A 23,158-nucleotide genomic window follows, 5' to 3' on the forward strand; every position below is an offset into this window, starting at 1 on the left:
AAACAAAACAAAAAAGCCAGGTTTTCTTTTTAAGAGCTTTTTATTTGTAATTTGTTATTCATAATCAATTAGTACAACACAGGATCTGAGAAATTTCAAATGAGGCCACACTAAATTTTTAAGATGCTATTAGCATGAATATAACTGCATATTTTTTTCCATATAAGAAACAAGAAACTCTTTTGAGTAGCAAGTAGCTAGACAAATGAGTTGATTCCAATTAGAGCAACACAATTCTGATGAGTCAGTATTTTTACAAAAGTGATTTCCCTTAAATATAAGGAAAACATAGGAATCTCTGGGATTATATTTAATTCCAGTTGGAATTTAGACAATATGAGCTTTCATTCAACCCAGCCTATTGTTGTTGGATTGGATTAAGTACCACTATTAGTTGCCAGCTGTGATAAGTAGAAAGAAAATAAAGGGCATTCTATTATCAAATTATAAATTTTTATTGCCTCACATTTAGGAAGGCAAATCCAAAAAAAAGGAAACAAAAACAAAAAAAACCCAAAAAACCAATAAACCCATTAGGGTCATAAATGTATTTTATTAAGGTTCCAGTCACCTTAAGCGATTGAAGACTCTGACACTCTATCCAGCAGTGGTAGTATTAAAATCCACAGAGTGCACAAATGTTTTCAAAGTTTTCATATTCTTAGTTCACTGAATCACTGCCATGGAGCAGATTAGCATTATCCAAGTGACTCATGAGGGAGCAGAAAAAATAAATGACCTATATCATCTGCCTGAGGACCAAAGACTATTCTATCAGAGCCAGCAGCCGTCTCCTAGTTCACTGGGTAAAAACTATATCCGAAAAGACTTGATTCGGTTGGGAGTCTGTTTTTTTAGCTCATCAGTTTCTGTTCTGACATAAAGTTTAGCTATATCAAAAGAAAAGGCATAAAGACACTTGAATATAATGGTTGCAGAAGAATCTGTCAAAGCATTTCTTTTTTACTATTTCATGTCATGAAGAGCCTTGAAATTTCTTAGGCACCAATGAATTACTCTACATTAAGAGTTCTTTCGTTAAAAATTATCACTAACGAGAAATGCAAGCAAGAAGAAAGAACAATATAAAAAATTCAACAAGTAATACCTGGTTACACTTACTTAAGGCAAGAGTCTTGCACACTTTCATGGCTGGAATACCCCTTGATTTCTGGCCCTAAAAACCTTTTGAAATAGTTCTCTTAAAAAACTCCATTTGCATCTGAATTAATGACTGAAGCATTAATGATTGTTGAAGCCAAATGTGAAATTTAACACTTGGCACACACAACAAAAAGTTGATTTATCCAGTACATACTGAGGTATCCTTGAGAAGTGATTTTAAGAAGTAGGAACAGTGACAATGATAGAATTAGTAATTAGTGGTCATGAATCACTAGGACAAAGTGGCATTTAGCAGAAAAGAAAGCAGTTGTCACAACCACAGGATAAGTAGAAATGTATTATGTCCTTCATAGTGTGGGATAAATGACAGGCTCAGGAAAGCTTGGCAGAGGGGTCTCCCCCACTACCATTTATGTAGGGCTGTGTTTGAGGATCAACCAAAGGGTGAATTAATTTCTGTCCTGTTTCCCCATCCAAGGAGTCCTCTTCCAGTTATTGGAAGATCTTCTTTACATACACTATCTTCCCTTCCGCAAGTCATCAGAAAAGGGGAGAACTTTTAGAAAATAACCTAAGATCTCATTCCATGTAAGTGTTTCAGAGTTAACAACAGTTACCTCAAAAACCAAAGTAAGGAGCAAGTGAAAATCTGTTTTCAGAGTCAGACTAGGAATCTCCTCAGAACAACTTTGCAGGGGCCAATGGTCTTGAGAAAGGTCTTAATTACCAGGTATTCCAATCCTAGAGATCTGATCTGAGCAAAGTTGGCAAATGAAGTTGGTCAAGAACAGAGGGAGATTACTCAGGGTGGACTGAATCTGGAACAAACTTGTTTCTAACGGCCCATGGTAGGCATGACGACGGCAGGTGAGGAAAGAGTAGCATCTTCTTCTTTCCACTGAGAAGTGATGGTCTTTAGCTGAGTGTAGAATTGGATGCCCTAAAGAGAATAAAGGAAAAAAAAAGAGCATATATTCCTGGGGGTTTCATGATTTCTCTTTCAATCAGCTTTTGAAGGAGGTGCTGTAAAGCGTTACTAATGTTGCCACTTGAGGAGCTGGTGCAACCAAAATCCAACATATTGTTCATGAGATAATCTATTTAACACATTTAGCACAATGCCTGGCATAGTAAATAAATAGTCAAACCTTACCGATCATTATGCTGAAACTAGTCAAGAGGATCTAAATGGAAAAATTGAACAGTGTAATCTGTTAAACTTGCAGTTCATTCTATTCCTAGAGCTGAATGTGTGCTCTGAGATATTAGGACCTGGCTCAAATCCTGCCTCTCCTCCTTGTTGACTGCCATGTAACATTGGGCCTTATCTGTGACCTGTGGCTCACCTCGCTGTGAGGGGAAAATGAGATGACCTTCAAACGTCCTAGTAAAGTAACTGCTGTTCAATAACTGTTAGTTTTTCTCTCTTTTCTGTGAAGAAGAAAAAGGCATGAAGGGATAGAATACATATTAGGCCATTTCTGACAACTGTCAGTGATGCTAAAGTAGTAAAATCTACAATATCTTACAAATCTAAAGTAAACTGTCTGATACTACACACATTCACTTCTAAAGCACCTGTAATGTGAACCAAAAAAATTCATATGTAAGGCTTTATATACAGTTTATTTTGTAAGAATAGGCTTGAGCAAAGGAGAATAGACTGTGCAGATCTAACACAAAAAAAACTAGCAAGCTAGAAAGATAATGTTAGAAAAAACCACAACAGCTTCTTTAAAATACTTTTCTAGAATTATTTGACAAAATCTGGGCCATGTTAATATATATATTAAGGGTTTTAGAGTTATTATATACTTTCAATATAACTAAAGTTGTCATTTTATTATGAGAATGATTCTTTCTTGTCTATTTTCCCAAAGAATACAAAGTAGAAATTTTTTGAGAGAAGGAGAATATGAAGGGGGGAGGGGCAGAGGAAGAGGGAGAGGATCTTTTTTTTAAATTAAGCTTTTCGTTTTTTTAAACTTTATTTATTTATTTTGAGGGGGAGGGGCAAAGCAAGGGAGAGAAATTTTTTTAAATTTTTTTAAATGTTTATTTATTTTTGAGAGAGAGAGAAAGAACATGAGCAGGAGAGGGGCAGAGAGAGAGGGAGACACAGAATCTGAAGCAACCAAGACAGGGAGAAAAAAAGCAATAGTTTTACTCTGCTTCCCTCAAAAGAAATTTTTGTTAATAGAATCAAAGTAATCGATTATGCAAAAGCTGTGACTAATGTGCAAACTGAATAATCTGCCTCCAAATAACCAAAATGTTTTCCTTTTTTTTTTTTTTTTTTTAATGTTTATTTTTTGAGAGATAGAGAGCGAGCAGGGGAGGGGCAGAGAGAGGGAGACAGGATCAGAAGTGGGCTCTGTGCTGACACCAGTGAGCCTGATGCGGGGCTCGAACTCATGAACCTCGTGATCATGACCTGAGCCAAAGTTGGCCGCTCAACTGACTGAGCCACCAGGTGTCCCCCAATATGTTTTCTTAACCAGCTGGTCACACTGTTACATTCTGCTATGCAATGCTACTGTTAATTTTTTTTTTTAATTAAAGTATAAAAGAGAGTCCTGTATAGAAAACATGTAGTTTATTACTGAAGGTTCCAAAATGGCTGTATCTCTGTGGGGTTACAAAGAACTTTCACTAGCCCATTTGTTAAACACATGTTTGGGCACCTGCTCCATGCAAGGTACTGCAGTTAAGTAAATAATTACAATGTGATGTGTTCTTATCTTGGCTTACACAGCCCTACAGGATTCCCCCTGCCTCTCTAACCTCATCTCTTACCACTCTCCTTCTCATTCACTCTCTGTGCCCCAGCTCATTTCTGCTATTTGAACCTGCCATGCCTCGTCTTAGGAAATATGCATCTGCTGAAGGATGTGGTAACAATGGTGATTTGATCTTCATAAACTTATGAAATATAAGTACTATTGTTATTCTCATTTTATAGATAAGAAACTTGAGACACAGGATATTCCTCAAAGTCATGCAATTAATAACAGGCCAAGCTGGAATTTGACCCCAGGCCATTCTGTACCAAATCTGCTTTATTTTTTTTGTTGTTCATAATGTATCCATAATGCTTAGAATAGTTTTGGTACAAAGAAGGTATTCAGTAAAATTTTTGTAAATGAAGGGGTGCCTGGGTGGCTCAGTCAGTTAAGCACCCAACTTTGGCTAAGGTCATGAGCTTGCATTTCGTGACTTCAAGCCCTGTGTCTGGCTGTGCTGACAGCTCAGAGTCTGGAGCCTGCCTCGGATCCTAGGTCTCCTTCTCTCTCTCTCCCCCTCCCCCACTCACACTCTTTCTCTCTCTCAAGAATAAATGAACATTAAAAATCTGTTTTGTAAGTGAATAACTTACAGGAGAAAAATGTGCAGTGGGAGGACATGGGGGCATTCCCAACCCAGCACTGAGGAAGGGGGTGGTGATAGTCAGAGGTGATTTTCTGGAGGAGTCAGTCCATGATTCAAACTTAGACAAGACAGATGATTAAGACTTAGATGAAAGAGGAGAGGCAGGAGGAAAGGCTCTCAGAGGAAATGACATACATAAAGGCTTGGACTTCCTCATGCTCTTTCCCCAAAACTTTGCTGCCTTGAGTTAGTCAGGGAGCAGCAGCTTTGACGAAATTTTGTTGTATTTTAAATCTTCTCTAGGGAACATCCTGATAAGCATGGCTGAACAACTTATGACCCAACAGAAGCTAATGTCAGGGCCTTCCTTTCAGAATCCTTGTTCCTGAGTATATTCAAGAAAGTTTCTTAGAGGAAAACAATATTTTCTTAAAGTTACCTGTTTGCCATAGAAATTGGTGTCTCCTCTGAAGGAAGATCGAGAACCGGTGAATGAGAACATTGGCAAAGGCACTGGAATAGGGACATTTACCCCCACCTAAAGCAGAACAAATCCACATAAATAAAAGGACTCAAACAAAGGAACTTTCCATTTAGAAGCACAAATGCTTGGCATCAGACAAACCGATTTTAAATACCCCAACTTCTATCCCATTCCTTTCTGTATCCCATGAACTGTGATTCCTGAGGAAGAAATGGGGCACTGTAGGAAATCAGAGGCGCAGCAACCGATCACTTTGCTGTTTCCCTTAGATAGTAAACAGTATATGAGTACAAGAATCTCCTAAGAACTCTGTTCACAAACCTGTCCAACATCCACCAGGTGGGAATATTTCCGAGCAGTGGCTCCATTGGTGGTGAAGATGGCGGTTCCATTTCCATATGGATTATCATTTACAATCTTGATGGCTTCATCCAAAGTGTCTGTCTCCAGAACCACAAGAACTGGACCAAAAATCTCCTCTTTGTAACAGGTCATAGTTGGCTTCCAGGAGTGATGCATCCAGAAAAGAAGTCAGTATTTTAGGCTTATCTGGTACTTTATTACCCACTGTTTACATGGACAGTTTTCATGTTAGTAACCTCTCTTCATTTTAAACCACCTTTTAAAAAAAAGTCCTTTCTTGCTGTGTTCCATCTTTGAAGCTACCAATCATATAAACAACTTGAAATTCCTATTAACTACAATTACCCTCCTGCCCTTTGAGCACTGTATTTTTAGGTCCCATGACCCATCACTAGCTTCCTCTTTTATACCTGTATAACTTGTTTATACAATTGTTATGTTATGAAAAGTTACATGAAAATTCATTTTTTATAAATCAAATATATATATATATATAAATTTTACAATTTATATATATATAAATATATACAAATATATATATATATATAAATTTTGTTTAATGTTTATTTCTGAGAGAGAGAGAGACAGAGCACGAGCAGGGGAGGGGCAGAGACAGAGGGAGACACAGAATCCAAAGCAGGCTCCAGGCTCCGAGCTGTCAGCACAGAACCCGAAGCGGGGCTCGAACCCACAAACTGTGAGATTGTGACCTGAGCCTAAGTCAGACACTTAACCGACTGAGCCACCCAGGTGCCCCTAAATCAGATAGATATTGAAAATAACACAGGAGAGTGTTTCTGTTTAAAGAAACCCTGTACTAAGTTTTCTGTAACATAAACAATTCATTCTCATTCATTCCCTTGCCTCCCCAAATGAGTCTGTACATTTATATTTTGATATCAGGTCACATTAAACATTCAAAACATCCTTCACCACTGTAGCTGCTCAGCTATGTTTGTTGCTATTAAGTGGATTTTTCCTCAATGGTTCTGTGGCAAGAGATTTCATAATTTCTACTACACTTACATTCAATTCTTAATTATTCAGGATTATAGTAGGTATAGTGGGGACATAAGAACTTCAAAAAAAAAGCTTCCTCACCTCAATTTAGTCATTAATTTTAGCTCAGAGATTTGTGGAGTTTTAATAAATAAAAATTGAGAGATCAATTATTTTTCTTTCGTCACTTTCTGGAGAAGAGACAGCTAAATTTGGGGCACAGAGTAGGTACTCAGTAAATATTGCGTGGTCAATATGTTGATGGAGACACTGTAATAGCTATAAACTAGACAGCAAGGAGCAGAACGAAAAATTAATATTAAACAGATAAGTAACAAATACAAGATAGGGTTGGCAAAATATAGCCAGTGGGCAGAATGTGGCTTGCTGCTTATTTTTGTACAGCTCACAAGCTAAGAATGGTTTCTATGTCTTTTCAATGGCTGAAAAAGAAATCAATCATGACATATAAAATTACTTAAAATTAAAATTCCATTGTCCAATAAAAGCTATGGAACACAACCACATAGTGTTAATGTGCTTTCTCACTAAAATGTCAAGAGTGGGTAGTTGTGACACAGACTGTATATCCTTGCAAAGCCAAAAATGTTTACTATCTAGCCCTTAATGGAAAATCGGCCAACCACTGGTATAGTGGAAGGAGGCTGGGTGTCAGGATAAGAGGATCATTCAGACTCTAAATAAAATAACTGACTAATCCTGGCAAGAGATGAGGTCTCAGTCATTAAATGTCTTCATTTGGAGGGATGAGATTCCATCCATAGCCTTCAAGGTACCTTTAGTGCTTGTATGTGTGAAATAAATGAGCCAGAGTTATTCACCTTGACATTTGAGATGATGGTTGGTCCAACAAAGTTGCCATTTTCATAGCCTTTCACTTTAATTTTTCGACCATCAAGGAGGATAGAAGCTCCCTCCTTTGTTCCACTATCAATCAGATTACAGACTCGCTCTTTGGCCTGGGGGGTGATCAGAGGGCCAAGATCAGCTCCAGGCTGGTCTCCTGTAAAACAACACAAAAGTATTTAATGTTTTCACTAACATATATTATGACTGCTAACTATGACAAGTACACTATAAAGAGAGGAATGGTTAAAGAGTAGACATGATTACTCCCATTGGCCAAAGCCAACACTAAAACCAAGAGCTTAGTGCCACAGATACAAAGTCTAAAGGAGCTGGGCAGATAACTGATTACCTGCATTGACTCTCAGGTTTTTGGCACGCTCCACCAGCTCTGGCAGCCACTTCTTAGCTTCTCCTACAAGGATTGCTGTGGAAAGAGCCATGCAGCGCTGACCAGCAGCTCCAAAGGCTGCCCCAACCAGCTGGTTCAGGGTATTTTCCTTATTGGCATCTGGCATGACTACTCCATGGTTCTTGGCTCCCTAAAGGAAATATAAAAAGTACATGGATCTTCCTTGGCAAAATACAACGAGGCTAAGAAACTAAGCAAAATCTGAGATTTCAAATAATTTAAGGAAAGAGAGAATTTACCCTTTGTTGTTCTGAGGCTAGATTTATTATCATTTTGATACTGCGAAATCTTGATAGCATAGAGTAAGTCTCCAGGTTACTTTTTTTCTACTTTCTTAGCTGATAAGCTGTTATATGTTTATTTAGATCAAAATCATTACCAAAAAAACAAAACAAAACCTCCAGTCACATAATCACATTCAGTCAAACTGACAGACTAAATACTGCACCCAGGAACCAAGAAGAACTCCCTTCTCTTTCCTAAGTTAGACAGGAAACAGTCTATTGTCTGCTGGGATTTCCAGCTATAAGAAGAGCAATGTGAACAAAGAGCTGCCAGTATAATACCAGTGGTCAGCTGAATGGCGAAATAGGTGGACCTCTTGATACACCATTTCTGGAAAGAGGTTCCCCAAATTGGCTTGCTTCTAGATACATAGCCTCATAAATTTCTTTACTAGGTAGGATAACATGGTCATTTCTAAACATATGTTTCCAAATACAGTAATCTCCTCTTATCTGGGGTTTCACTTGCCACGGTTTTAGTCACCCAAGGTCAACTGAAGTCTGGAAACTATGCCTCCTAACACTTTGCCACAATGCCCACGTCATTCATCTCACTTCATCTCATAAGGTAGGCGTTTTATCATCTCACATCATCATCATAAGAAGGGTGAGTAAAGTATAATATGGTAGCTCAAGAGACCATATTATTAAAAACATTTTTTTTAACGTTTATTTATTATTGAGAGACAGAGTGACACAGAGTGTGAGTAGGGGAGGGGTAGAGAGAGGGGGAGACACAGAATCTGAAGTAGACTCCAGGCTCTGAGCTATCAGCACAGAGCCCGACACGGGGCTCGAACTCACGAACTGTGAGATCATGACCGTGCCGAAGTCAGTCGCCTAACCAACTGAGCCACCCAGGTGCCCCATCAAGAGACCATATTATAATAGTGTATTGTTAAAATTCTATTTTATTATTAGTTATTGTTAATCTTTGTGCCTAATTTATAAATTAAAATTTATCATTGACATGTATTTATAGGAAAAATATAGTATATATGGAGGTCAGTACTATCCACAGTTTCAGGGATCCACTGGGGGTCTTAGAAGGCATCCCCCACAGATTAGGGGTGACTACTGTACAACTATAGTTGAGTGCATGGATAGATACCATGTTTGCTATTTAATTTTATCCCATTACACATAATATACTGTTAGACACAGAATAAACTCAATAAATATGTAATGAGATGGGAGTGGCTTAAGTCAAATTGGCCAAAACACATTCACCAGGAAAAGAAATAAGTGAGCATATCGGGAACTGTTTCTAGGCCTGTGCATAGGTGGCTGTCCTTTCTGCAACATTAACCAAAGGGTGAGAAAGAGGCAACTGGATTTACAGTTAGTATCAAAGAATTACCATGTACTTGGCAAGGAGCTGGTAAGAGAATAGTAAAACTACGCAAACAAGTAAACCATACTCACATACAGGGTATTTGGCTCCTTCTAGTACCTTAGATAGCATGGACTCTTAGGAAGAGCATATCTGACATTATAGTAGTTGGGACATGTGTTGAACGGAAGGAAGGAGAAAGGGCTAGAAAGGTATGAAGGAAGAAACAAGGCCAGAACTAGAATTCAGCTGCTACTGCTAAAGCCAAAGAATTTGAATAACATTCTTAATGAGAAAGGTGCTCTTTGTCACCAAGATAAAGTGTCTAAGATAAAAAGTAATTAAAGTGGCTTAGGATAAAAATCATTACCAGGTTCATGGTTAAAAGGAAGACATTCAGGATGAAATGGGAATAAAGACACATTGGCATGACAGTGGGATAGTAATGCCTCGGCTGAAGGGCTGTTTGTAGGTAATTTTATTATTATTTCTTAAAGTTTATTTATTTTGAGAAAGAGAGAGACAATGAGCAGGGGAGGGGCAGAGAGAGAGGGAGAGAGAGAATCCCAAGCAGGCTCCATGCTAGCACTGTAGAGCCTGACACAGGGCTCAATCCCACGACCGTGAGATCATGACCTGAGCAGAAATCAAGAGTCGGACGCTCAACTGACTGAGCCACCCGGGGAACCCCTGTAATTTTAATACATATAACAGATTTGGGGGGAAAAACGAATAAGAAGTCACCATATTGGCTTGAACTCTCTTGCCATGTCTTGACCCTCTCTCGAAGATGTACTCTCCTGCCTGGTTGGATCCCACAAAGCTGATTGCTTTGATATCCGGATGATCACAAATAAAGTTTACAGCTTTAAGAAGAAAAGAAATGATTACCACAAAGGAGCAAATGGCCGTGGGCTTCTCAACATGGCAAATTTGCCTTTTTCCATTGCTATGAATGAGAAGTTTCTATACTTCTATTTTTCTAGTTTTGATTCCCATTTTGAAGTTCTTTCCTTTCTCTTAAATTCTTTAAACTACTATTTCTATTTAGCCTCTTCCCTTTCATTATTTTTCTCATTTGTCATACCTACTTCCAACTCCAAAGGCTACAACTCCTGTTTTCCTCCAAAATAGCAGCCTTTTAATACTCAACTCTTCCTTTTATCCTTTAAGAATGTGATAGTTCTTTAACTGTTACTATATACTGGGACTCTCAGATACTACTGTGCTGTCATGTGAGCAGCAATATAGCATAATTTAAAAGTAAAAACCAGAGTTTTCCTGGGTACTGACAGTCTGGCTTTGATTGTTTCTAGCAAATGACTTCATTTCATTAAGCCTCAGTTTCCTTACCTGTAAAATGGAAAAACAATAGTATCTACTGTTTATAGGTTTCATAAACCTAAGGATTGTTTATAACACTCCTTAAAGGATTGTTATAAAGATTAAATGAGATAATATATGAAAAGCACTAGAAACTGCCTGAAACACAGTAGTGCTTTTTAAGTGTTAGCTATTACTATGTGAATTAGAAGGCCTTCAGTCTCTCTGAGGGCTATACATTTTTCAGTATCGAACTGAAAACATTCTCTTTTATCTCTTTTGTCTTGACCTAATCCGTATTTCTTTGTCCCAATGTATTCTGTAGGGCCAGAAGCACTGCTACTCCCCAGTCAGTTTCCTTAGCATACAGGGATGGCAGTCAACAAACATTACCTTCAAACATGGAGGTTACTATCAGTAAATCCCTTCCTCCCTAGGTTCCTCATCCTAAAATATTCCTTCACCACTCAACACCTTGATTTTTTTTGGTAGCCAGATTAAGTGCCATGTACAGAAGGGCAGTTACCTTCATGTTGTCCATGGATGATATTTAGTGTTCCATCTGGGGCACCAGAGTCCTGGAACAACTTAGCAAGAAGCATGCTTGCTCCAGGAACTCGCTCTGATGGTTTCAGTAGGAAGGTATTTCCACACACTATGGCCATTGGAAACATCCACAGGGGGATCATGGCAGGAAAATTGAATGGAGCAATGCCCGCACACACCCCCAGAGGCAGACGGTAGGAATAAAGGTCCATGTCTTTGGTGATGGATGGCATAGTCTCTCCCAGCAGGAGGGATGTTACACTGCAGGCATGCTCAACCACCTCTGCAACAGAGAAGCAGTCAGACCACCAGCTCTCCACCAGGCACTACTTAGCTTTGTCCTGCTCTAGTCATCCCTGAGACAGAGAATGGCTCATGCCAATGACACACGGCAGAAAGATCGACTTGCCCGTCCATGTGAAGGGGCTGAGCAAAATGAGATTCTCCAAATAGGAAAAAAAAAAAAAAAAAAAGACAGTGAAATGCATATACCTACTGAACGATCAAGTAAAATAAATGAAATAAATTGATCCCATAGGTACCTAAGAAGTATTGCCATTTTCCACAAGTATTAAAAAAGATCACGGGATAGGAAAATCTACATGGAAGAAGCAACCTCCCGTTCTGAGATCTTTGCCTCCCATCTTCCTTTGCTCCTTCCCAAAGGGTTCCTGAACTCCCCAAGAGGGACTCCCAGCTTACGAAGGCCTCGGAATACATCTCCTTCCGCATCAGCGAGGGTCTTCCCTTGTTCCAACGTGATTAACTTGGCGATTTCTTTCTAGAGAAAACACACACAGAAACCAAGGCAAAGATGTGCCTCCTTTTAGTTCTTAGGTAGCCAAGGAAGAACAAAACTGGGGGAGAAGTAGTATAAGGGAGAGAGCCATGATCTATGTCTCTGCATTGTAGAGTTACAGGGGCAGCTAAAAGGCCTCTGCATCCTAGGCAACAGCTTGGAAAATAATACCATTCTGATTTCTTACCAAGTTTTCTTTAATGAGTTGTTGATAGCGGAGCAGGATCTGCTGGCGGCTTAATACTGAAGTGTCCGCCCATGCGGGAAAAGCACGTTTGCAGGAAGCAACAGCCGTGTCCATTTCGGCCTTGGTGGCCAGAGGAACGTGACCAATGACCTCATTGGTGGCCTGATGGGAAGAGCAGCACATCATATTTTGCCCCTTGCCTGCCTTGTCCATTTTTCACCTAATAGAGGCAGCACTATGTACTTCACGACAAACACCCAAGTCCCTAATTTCCCACCACGTTCCCAGAATTCTAGGCTAGTCAGTTTAAATCCCAAAGTAGCTTTGCTTACTGGGTTGTGGATGTCAATCCATTTGTCACTTTTGGATTCAACAAATTTCCCATCAATGAAGAGCTTTACAGTTGGCTGGAAAATAAAAACCCCACAAAACTTGTATTAGTGAATTGTTCCTCTCCCTTTCACAAAGAGGAAGGAATTCAGGGTTGATAGTGAATCTTCTGTTCTCTAGAAATGCTAACACTAAGAAAGAGATACACAATGTACTTGTCTATAGTGTTCATTAAGATGTGGCCGAGCCTCTCAATACTGTGATTTCTCTGAGGAAAAGTCCCTGCTAATCACACAGTGGAACTTTATGTTGCTGTGAAGCATCGACTGAAAAAGCAGCAGATTCTGTATTAACAAAGATTAGCTAGTTGACTTGTTCACCCAGCTTACTTTTTGTCATGTCACCATGAGCATGAATTACATTTACGATTAAAAGACTAGAGCTGAAGTCAGACACTTAACCGACTGAGCTACCCAGGCACCCCTCTGTGTGTGGTTTTTCTGAGAAGTAGCTTCCTTACATTAAATTTTCAAAGGAGGCTGTGGACCAAAAAAGGCGAAGGACTACTGTGTTATATAGTGTGTGCATGCTTTTAAATAGAAAGGATTTCGAGCACCTGTCCTTATGTGTTAGATTTTAGGTACTGCAAATGGCTGACAATTCTATGAAAACAACTTTAAAGATTGTGAAGAAGAGGACAACTATCTGGCAGGATCAATAAAACCTCTAGAAGCCATGAAAATGTTTGCATTTTTTGACATAGTAATCCTACCTCAGAAGGACAGTAATCTAAAAGAAGGAAAAAACTATATAAATAAATGTTTGTTTTATAATATTGAAAAAGTCAATCAGTTTAGGTGTTATATGGGAAAATTTTTAGTTAATTCAGGCTACATATACTTGATGGAATATTATGCAGCTATTAAAAATCATAACTGTAGGGACGCCTGAGTGGCTCAGTTGGTTGGGCATCTGACTTCAGCTCGGGTCATGATCTTGCAGTTTGTGGGTTCGTCGGTTTGAGCCCCGCATTGGGCTCTGTGCTGACAACACAGGGCCGGCTTTGGATCCTCTGTCTCCCTCTCTCTCTGCCCCTCCCCTGCTCACATGATCCCTCTCTCTCTATCTCTCTCAAAAACAACAACAAAAAAAAAAAAAAAAAAAAAAAATCATAGCTATATGGGACCTGTGTGGCCCAGTCAGTTGAGCATTTGACTTTGGCTCAGGTCACGATCTTGTGGTTTGTGAGTTCAAGCCCTGTGATATGGGGCCTGTGTGGCCCAGTCAGTTAAGCATTCGACTTTGGCTCAGGTCACAATCTTGTGATTTGCGAGTTCAAGCCCCGTGTTGGGCTCTGTGCTGACAGCTCAGAGCCTGGAACCTGTTTCGGATTCTGTGTCTCTGTATCTCTGCCCCTCCCCTGCTCATGCTCTATCTCTCTCTCACTCAAAAATAAAAATAAAACATTTTGAAAATTAAAAAAAAATCACAGCTATAAAGAGCATCTTGCAATACTGAAAATGCTTACAACATATAATTAACAGAATTTAGATAAGAAAACCAAGATAGAAGGCTTCACATATACTCTGATCACAATAATATAAAGAAGATAAATGGGAATACCCCCAAATTATACTGTATTCCTTCTCAGAAGTAAAACTTTAGTACCCAATAAACTTACCACTGAAGAAGAAAAGGAGGATGCTGGATACCAAGTGGAATTCACCTTGGAAGAGACCTGTGAGGTAAAAGAATGATTATTTTGATAAATGAGAGCAGAAAATTATTAAAACTTGGAATAGCTACCATATGCTTAACATTACACTAGTTACTATGGGCATACGAAAAATGATTTGGTGTTTGCTCCCAAGGGTCATATAGTCCTTAAGGAGAAAAGATAACAGACGATGACGTACGGCAAACTATAAGAAAATAATAAACCATAATGATCATGTCCTCAGTGTCCAGGGAAGTCCTGATTTAAAAAGTTTTGGTGGCTCAGTCAGTGAAATGTCCAACTCTTGACTTTAGCTCAGGTCATGATGTCACGGTTCATGGGTTCGAGCCCCACATTAGGCTCTATGCTGACAGTGCGGGGCCTGCTTGGGATTCTCTCTCCCTGTCTCTCTGCCCCTCCCCTGCTTGCTCTCTCTCTCCCTCTCAAAATAAAGAAACTTAAAAAAAGTTTTTTTTTATTGGACCATATTTTCCTAATTTTTGGCCTGGAAAATGTAGTGACCACAAATCTTAACAATATGAAAACTCTTAAATGGTATCCAACACAATTGGTGTCGAATATAAGATAGCATATAACCAAGTGTCAAATGTAAGTATTTACATGCCCATATAAATACTTGAACATAAATGTTTATAGCAGCTTTGTGAAAGCCCCAAACTTAGCAATAACCAAAATGTCCACCATTGGATGGGTGAATAGGGAAACTAATGTGGTATATCCATACATTGGAATAGTACTCAGCAATGAAAAGAACTATTACACATCCAGCAACTATAGCAATTATAACTGGGTAAACTGGATAACTATAGCAATTATACTGGGTAAAAAAAGTCAAACATGCAAACAGTATACACTTTATGATCTCATTTATATAAAACTAGAAAATGCAAACTAATCTATAGTGTTAGAAAGCAGATCAGTGGTTGCCTGGGGATGATGGAGGAAGTGGAGAAGATGGGATAGGAAGGTAACTTTTTGGGGTGAGAGATATGCCCATTATCTTGAATGTGATGATATTTCCACAGGTGTATATAAACATAAAACTTGGGGTGCCTGGGTGGCTCAGTCAGTTAAGCATCTGGCTCTTGGTTTTGGCTCAGGTCATGATCTCTTGGTTTGTGAGTTTGAGCCCCACATCAGGCTCCATGCTGATGGTGCAGAGCCTGCTTGGGATTCTCTCTCCTTCTCTCTCTCTGTCCCTCCCCTACTCCTGTGCTTTCTCTCTCTCAAAATAAATAAACTTTAAAAAAAAACCACGAATATAAAACTTATCAAATGGTATACTTTAAATATGTAGAGTTTATGTCAATTTTATTGCAATAAACTTGTTTAAAAAATGCCACATGTACCTTATAGGAAAAGAATGTGTTGTATAGATAACATTTGATAGGGTATAATCAGCAAACTGGGGAGAGGGGCCAGTTACAATAAAATAACTTCATTTGTATATATACTATAGAAGTTGATTTAAGAAATATTCAGGGGTGCCTGGGTGGCGCAGTCGGTTAAGCGTCCGACTTCAGCCAGGTCACGATCTCGCGGTCCGTGAGTTCGAGCCCCGCGTCAGGCTCTGGGCTGATGGCTCGGAGCCTGGAGCCTGTTTCCGATTCTGTGTCTCCCTCTCTCTCTGCCCCTCCCCCGTTCATGCTCTGTCTCTCTCTGTCCCAAAAATAAATAAAAAACGTTGAAAAAAAAAAGAAATATTCAAATCAATTAGGAATGGGAAGTAGAGGAAAACTGTATTCTAAAAATCTTTTATCTTGTCTGAAGACAGACATGTTTTTACTTTTTATTTTTAACATTTATTTATTTTTGAGAGACAGAGTGTGAGCAGGGGTGGAGCACAGAGAGGGAGACACAGAATCCAAAGCAGGTTTCAGGCTCCAAGCTGTCAGCACAGAGCCCCACACGGGGCTCGAACTCGTGAACCATGAGATCATGATGTGAGCCAAAGTCGGCACTCAACTGACTGAGCCACCCAGGCGCCCCAGAAGACAGACATGTTACTCAAAGGGTTTGGGGCTGCATGAAATACAAGAATTTGTTTGTGTTCCTGCAGTACTATCTAGGGGAAAGGGTGCCAGTCCTTTGGGCCAGCAGAAGATTCTTCCAAATGCCTCATCTACTTCCTCTCCCATTCCCCACAAAAATTATTTCAAACCATCCACACTCTTCTAGAGCCCACCATGTTTTATTTATAGGCATGTTCCCAACATCAACATGGTACCTCGTACATAGGAGGTGTTTAATAAGTATCTATGGAACAAATGAAAGGTCTACTGGGTGGCTGACTGCCCCCAACCAAGACTTGGTTAGGTGTCCCTTTTTGGACTCCCAGAGCAGCCAGTACTTCCCCTATCAGGTTTATCTGTCTGTGCTGTAGTTGCCTGGCTACTTGTCTGTTGCCCAAAAGACTTGAGTTCCATGAAGGTAGGCACTGCATCTGTCTTGTTCACCTACTTTACAGTTATTGTGATCAAGATTGTCCAGATACGGAAAATAGCAAGTTGTTGGTGCTCATTCAACGTTACTATTATATTATTATAAATACTTTTTGCTGTGACTCCTTGCTATTTGAAAACTTCCCTTATCTCCTCACTATTATATCTTTTCTCCTTGCCACAACTCTGTCTTCTCACTACTTAGTTGTTCTTACTCCTTGCTATTTCAAAACTTATTCTCTTAAAACTTCCAACCTTGCTGCTTCCTCTCTCATTCTCAAAAGCTGACCTTTGTTTTTCCTACTTCAGAGGGAACAGAAACCATCAGATGAGAACTTCAACTTCCTACTAGCAACCCTACAAAACTGACCTATACCCATCCTTTTTCCCTCCTTTTCTCTTATAAGGAAGAAGATAGCTCCCTTATATAAGGGAGAAGATAGTCGATCACAATCACAAGCTCTGTGGGGACAAAGTGACTGGGAGACTGAAGCATACAACAAGTATCTATGGACTGACCAATGAGGCACCTGTCCTCCAACTGAAGGCTAATCTCTGCGCCTGTGCTCTAAAGCCAACTTTTCCCACTACCCCAGACACCTCTATCAATGATCCTTTCTTTCCTGAAACTTAAACCTCTGTCCATCCAATAGCAAGGATTCTCTATACTAATTACCTTTATTTCCTCATTTCCCGCTAACCCTTCAATCTACTCCAACCTTCATGACTAAACACCAGTGACTTCCTACATCCCATGGGCTCTTCCCAGTTCTTCTGTACTTAACCTTTTCCCGCCCTTTTCACCAGTCTTCAGTATGTCCTGATATCATCCTCTGCTCCCTGGCCACTAACAATTCCATTTCCTCAAGACTTGGTCTAGGCCTTCTCTTCTCATTCTGCACATTCTCCTCAGGTGATTTCATCAACTCCTGTAGCTTGATTATCTAGATTCTGATGATGCCCAAATCTAGTTCTTAGCCAGCTTCCTCTTCAGATAATAGCTACCTAATTGTCTTCACCACACCTCTTTGTGGATATTGTTTAGGTACATATTGAGAAAGCTGAACTCCTCATCTTCCTCTCACCAAGCTGCTCTGCTTTCTATATCCCGCTTTTCAGTGAAGGGGACCACTATTCACCTTGTTGCCCAAGAAAAAACCAGAATGTCACCCTAACTCCTCCCTCTCTCTCCACAGTGAATCAAATCCTGGCAATCGGTCCTCCTAGAAATCTCTGGAACACAGCCTTTTTTTCTCTATGCTGCCTGCCATCACTACAGTCTATACCATCACTGTCTCTTACCTGGACTTCAGTAACTGTTTCCTCACAGGTCTCCCAGACTCCAGTTTTAAGCTTTCTGAATCTAGCTTCCTCTCCCATGCCAGAGGGGCTTTCTAAAACACAAATCTGGGCAGATCACTCCCTTGTTTAAAAAGCTCCAATGGCTTTCCACTGTTCTTAAAGGCTAATCTTGATGTTGCTTAGAAGACTTCCCGTGGCATCTTTACTTTTCATAGCTTGCCACTTTCCTCCTTGCTGTCTATGTTCTAGGCATTTGGAACATGTTTTGTGCTCTTTTTGCCTGTATACATGCTGCTCCTTCTTGCATGGAATTCTGTTTGCTTGACTCACTCCTATTTCTTATCTCCCTACTTAGCCATCACTTTGGGTATCAGTGAAGATCAGTTTTATGTTTGCCAGTAGGAAGTTGAGGAAGTTCTCAACTGACGGTTTCTGTTGCCTTTGAAGTAGGAAAAAAAAAGGTTAACTTCTGAGAGTGAGAGGGGAAATAGAGTCAGAAGCTTTTAAAGTCACAATCTCAAGTTTAGCTCAAGCACCTGATTATACAGCTCTTACAACACCTAACTTCCTCCATTTCTTATGTTATGGAATAACAGATTGTTTAATTATTAAGTCTCTTTCCCCTTAGGTCACTAGATGGCTGTGTCCTCAGCTCCTGGCATTGTTCCTGGAATAGAGTAAGCATTCATTAATACATTTGCAGAATGAAAATTGAGTACTGGCCAAGCAATCATTTGGTATTCATCATGTTTCATGTTTACTCTCTTACAGGGCAGAAAATGCACAGATCAGTCAACTTGAGGATGCTAGGCCACTTAGTTTTATTTTTTTACTTGCACACAGCCTCCTTGCTGTCAAGGAGGCTGTGTGCAAGTAAAAGGCACTGCATCTGGCATAATAAAACATTAGCACATAATTTTTGATGGGTTGGATCTCCTATCTTTTCTTCATTTCCTAAAAAAACATTCATTACCACTGTTGTTAAACTATCCTGCTTCCAGTCACACCAAAATTCTTCCTCTCTAGATGTCTACTTCATACTTGTTTCCTTTATCAGTCACTCCCTTTCCCCTTGGCTGAAGGCCTGCTAGTCTTGCAAAACTCAAGCTGGAGCCAACTCCTTTTGGATTTTTTTCCTGAATTGTACAGATTGAGTATGAGATCGTTTCCCTACACCCCTGCAGTACTCTGTGCACTCCTACTGTTAGTGCTTACTATTGCATTACAATAGGGGAGCCTACAGTGTGTGTCTTACTTAATCTCTCCTTTCCCAAAGCCTGGGGACAGTACCTGACATAGAAAGAGATACCAAGACTTACGTCCTGAATTCTCAGCCCCATCAGTCACTAGTTGGGAGATACTGGATCGGCTTAAGTGTCAGGTATTTATTCCATTATATTCATGAACTCCAATCTTCACAAATATTCTTGAAACTAAAAAGTGGTGTTGCTAGGATAGAATGCAAGCATGACTGTGAAGTCTGTACTCTTTAAACCACATCACCGAGGCAAGCCACGGAGTGTCTTTAAGACTGGTTTTCTTGGGGGGCTTGGGGGTCTGGATGGCTCAGTCAATTTAGTGCCTGACTGCTGATTTTGGCTCAGGTCATGACCTCACAGATCATGAGTTTGAGTCCCACATTGGGCTTTGCACTGGCAGTGTGGAGGCTGCTTGAGATTCTCTCTCTCCCTATCTTTCTGCCCCTCCCCTGCTCGTGCTGTCTCTGTCTCTCTCAAAATAAATAAATAAACTTCAAAACAAAAAAGACTGGTTTTCTTTACCTCTGAATATGCTAAACCCATCATAAGTTGAAACTACATTTAATATATCTAACCCACCAAAAGAACATCATAGCTTAGCCTAGCCTACATTAAATGTGCTCGGAACACTTACATTAGCCTACAGTTCTACAAAATCATCTAACACAAAGACTATTTCATAAAAAAGTGTTGAATATCTCATGTAATTTACTGAATGCTGTTCTGAAAGTGAAAACCAGAATGACTGTATGGGTACAGAATGCTTATAAGTGTATCAGTTGTTTAACCTCGTGATCATGTGGCTGATAGAGAGCTGTGACTTCCTGCTGCTGCCCAGCATTCCTCAAAAGTCTCATACTGCATTTTGCTGGGGGTAGGGACGATAAAAATTCAAAACTTGGAAGTACGGTTTCTACTGAATGCATATTGCTTTCACACCATTGTACAGTCAAAAAGTCTTAAGCTGGGGTGCCTGGTGGCTTAGTTGGTAAAGCATCTGACTCTTGATTTTGGCTCAGGTCATGATCTCACAGTTTTGTGGGTTCGAACCCCAAGGACAGCTCTGTGCTGACCCTGCAGAGCCTGCTTCGAATTCCCTCCCTCTCTCTCTCTCTCTCTCTCTCTCTCTCTCTGCCCCTCCTCTACTCACACACTCTCTGTCTCAAAATAAATTAAAAAAAAAAAATAGTCGGGGTGCCTGGGTGGCTCAGTTGGTTAAGTGTAGGACTTCGGCTCAGGTCATGATCTCATGGTTTGTAGGTTTGAGCCCCACGCCGCGCTCTGTGCTGACAGCTCAGAGCCTGAAACCTGCTTTGGATTCAGTGTCTCCCTCTCTCTCTTCCCCTCCCTCACTCACACTCTGTCTCGCTTTCTGTCTCTCAAAAATAAATGTTAAAAATTTTTTTGTGATTAAAAAATTTTTTTAAGTCTTAAGTTGAACCATTGAACATCAAGGACTACCTATACTTAAAATTACTAAAAACAAGGGCACCTGGGTGGCTCAGTCAGTTAAGCATCCAACTTTGGCTTAGGTCACAGTCTCATGGTTCATGAGTTCGAGCCCCACATTGGGCTTTGTGCTGAAAGCAGGGAGCCTGCTTGGGATTCATTCTCTCTCTCTCTCTCTCTCCTCCTCCTCTTTCTCTGACCCTCCCACACATACTCTCTCTCAAAATAAACTTTAAAAAAATTACTGAAAACACCTACTCTTCCCTTTACAGACTCTTTTGATGATCCTCTGAAATTCATGACCCCCAGAATCTAGACTACTTTTTTTTTTTTCAGTTTGAGAGAGTTAGAGAGAGAGGAGCACAAGCAGGGGAGAGGGGTCAAGGGAGAGAAAAACAGAATCTTAAGCAGGTTCCACAGTCAGCATGGAGCCCAATGCAGGGCTTAATCCCACGACCCTGGGATCATGACCTGAGCTGAAATCAAGAGTTGGATGTTCAACCAACTGAGACATCCAGACGCTCCTAGACTACTCTTTATCAAAGTTTCACGTTATAGTAACTCTTCTTTGGCTAAGAATTACTATTTATGTTCTTTTCCAGGTCAACTCGGAAGTTTCTTCAAATGAATCAGAAAATAGTGTCTGTTTCCAAAATAAAGTGCATAGAAAGGGAGATTCCTCTCCTTGATTCAAAGCACAAAATACCTTCTTAAGGCCATCAATGACTCACTGTGATGATGGGGAAGCAAAGGAAAAAAACCAATTTTAGTAAAAGATTTCAAGGATAAATTGGTAATGGGAATTATAGGGTAGAAACTTTGTACCCCTACTATAAAAAAAAGTCCTAGAAAAACAACTAGGATCACAGCAAGAAATAGATGAGTGAAGCCAGACTATCTGAAAAACTTTTCCGGCCCATTCTCCTCACTGTCCCGTTAAAAAGCATTTAAACATGAACCTTTACTGACTTTGCTAAGAATTTAAAAAATGCATTAAGTTTCTGCAGTAGAACTCAATGCAATCTGGTAAGTGCTAATATTATCTAAAAGCCCAGCAATATAGAGGAAGAAGTTCCCAGGCTGGATGTAACAAGTAAGAAGGGCAAAGCTGTTTCTTGTAGGTTGGAGAAACTTTGCCTGCAGTAAACCTTGCCTAAGTACTTGCTGGGTTGTGAAAACTGGGGAAAGGCTATGAACAGAGTTAGAAACCACCCTCAGGCATGCAGAACGGACCCAATCCCCACCATGGACAAGTGTGAGGTTGTGTTAGCACACTCAAAGCTGACTTTGGGTTAGGACCTTAGAATTAACACTTCTTGTTTATTTTCTACTACCCATTTTAGAGTTATCACCTCATTTTCTATCACTTTTTTTTTTTTTAGATGTTTAGTCCCTTGCATATGCTTGGAACATCTGGTAGTATAACTATGTGTCCTTATTTACCACCAACAAGAATACTGTAACTTTGCTAAAAGTTTAAATGAAACTCTTGGCAAGAAAAGGGACAGCCTACAGCCTGTGGAAAAAACAAAGAGCCACAGCTAGGTTAAACAGCTCAGCAAATAACTGCTTTGGGGAAAACCTAGTGTACATCTTCTAGAAGGATATTCAAAGTTCATTCACGGACCCTCCCCCTCGTGTGCTTCCTTTACCACGGATTACAGACAGTGAAGCAGGGTGGGGGGAAGGGAACAATCTGGTCGCTCTGGGCAGGAGAAAGAGCTCTAAGAAAGGTGACCAGAAAAGGGAGTTTCTGGAAAATAAGGTGAGAGAGGTGACTGGCACAGAGGTGAAAAGGAAACACGGCGAGTGGACCAAAGTAAGTGAGGGCAAGTGAGCGACTGCAGGGACGGACAGGGCTGGGGGGGAGGAGAGTGCGCCAGAGACAGAAAGGGAGAGCCTCCAGAGTAAAAGGGCAGAGAGCCAGGGGTGACAGTCCAGGATCCAACGAGGGCGGATGAGAAGTGAAGACTGGGACAAGGCCTCACGCGCCGGGTGGGAACTGGAAGGTCGGCTAAGAAGGGGTTGGCTCAGAGAGTGGACGGAAAGGACCCAATTCCTAGCTTCGCCGTCCCTCGGTAGCACCCTCACTCGCCTGCAGGATCCGGGTCCGCACTGCTGCCGCCGCCGCCACCGCCGCCGCCATGGTCCTCAGCAGCCTGCAGTCGGCCTCCACGAGCCCCTACTGCGGGTGACTCCCTAGAAGCGCCACGGCTGCCAGGCCCAGCCCTCCCAGCCTGCCACACTTCCTCATTGGTGGAGAAGACTATTTCCTCTAGCCAATCACGCACCCTAACACCTTACTGCACTCCTCTCAGTCCCGGTCTTGGGGATACGCGATTGGTCCGAAGTGGAAGAGCCCTAGCCCCCTCCCAGCTCAGAAAATTCCGTTGGCCGAGGTAGGAAAGTCGCCACTGACTTGAGTACTCTGTATTGAGCACACGGAGAAGACGCCCCCTAAACGGGAACCCCGATTGGCCACAGGTACAACGGCGGTCCCACCCCCTCACCGAAGAAAGTAAATAAGACCCTTCAAGAACTTTGCAGT

At 40.7% G+C, this 23,158-nt stretch overlaps 2 protein-coding genes across 7 annotated transcripts in view; one reads left to right on the plus strand and one right to left on the minus strand.

The window, feature by feature from the left end:
- Positions 1–21,299, plus strand: part of BBOF1 (basal body orientation factor 1) — a 55,987-nt gene extending 34,688 nt beyond the window's left edge. Inside the window, exon 12 of one of the 5 annotated variants that reach the window (XM_053889595.1) lies at positions 21,213–21,299. In XM_053889595.1, coding sequence (XP_053745570.1) covers positions 21,213–21,299 — 87 coding nt within the window. Of the gene's footprint in view, positions 1–4,797; positions 5,304–13,054; positions 13,254–21,212 lie in introns of those variants that run through there. The other 4 variants (XM_053889594.1, XM_053889593.1, XM_053889590.1 and 1 more) reach the window with 4 other exon arrangements.
- On the minus strand, positions 22–22,837 carry ALDH6A1 (aldehyde dehydrogenase 6 family member A1). 2 transcript variants are annotated; one of them, XM_019427111.2, is made up of 12 exons: positions 22,706–22,837; positions 14,103–14,159; positions 12,424–12,498; positions 12,092–12,253; positions 11,808–11,886; positions 11,086–11,388; positions 9,981–10,102; positions 7,560–7,749; positions 7,183–7,364; positions 5,300–5,479; positions 4,934–5,032; positions 22–2,065 (listed from the first exon to the last, which is right to left on the minus strand). In XM_019427111.2, exons 1-12 carry the CDS (start codon positions 22,754–22,756, stop codon positions 1,961–1,963), a joined length of 1,605 nt encoding a protein of 534 aa, XP_019282656.1. In that variant the 5' UTR covers positions 22,757–22,837; the 3' UTR covers positions 22–1,960. The 2 variants fall into 2 exon arrangements, with proteins under 2 accessions (XP_019282656.1, XP_053745564.1); XM_053889589.1 differs by lacking the exon at positions 22–2,065 and adding an exon at positions 2,447–2,556.
- Between the last annotated feature and the right edge of the window lie 321 nt (positions 22,838–23,158).

This window comes from Panthera pardus, unplaced genomic scaffold, assembly GCF_024362965.1.
Source record: "Panthera pardus isolate Hobbes unplaced genomic scaffold, ASM2436296v1 HiC_scaffold_24, whole genome shotgun sequence".
Classification (NCBI taxonomy): Eukaryota; Metazoa; Chordata; class Mammalia; order Carnivora; family Felidae; genus Panthera; species Panthera pardus.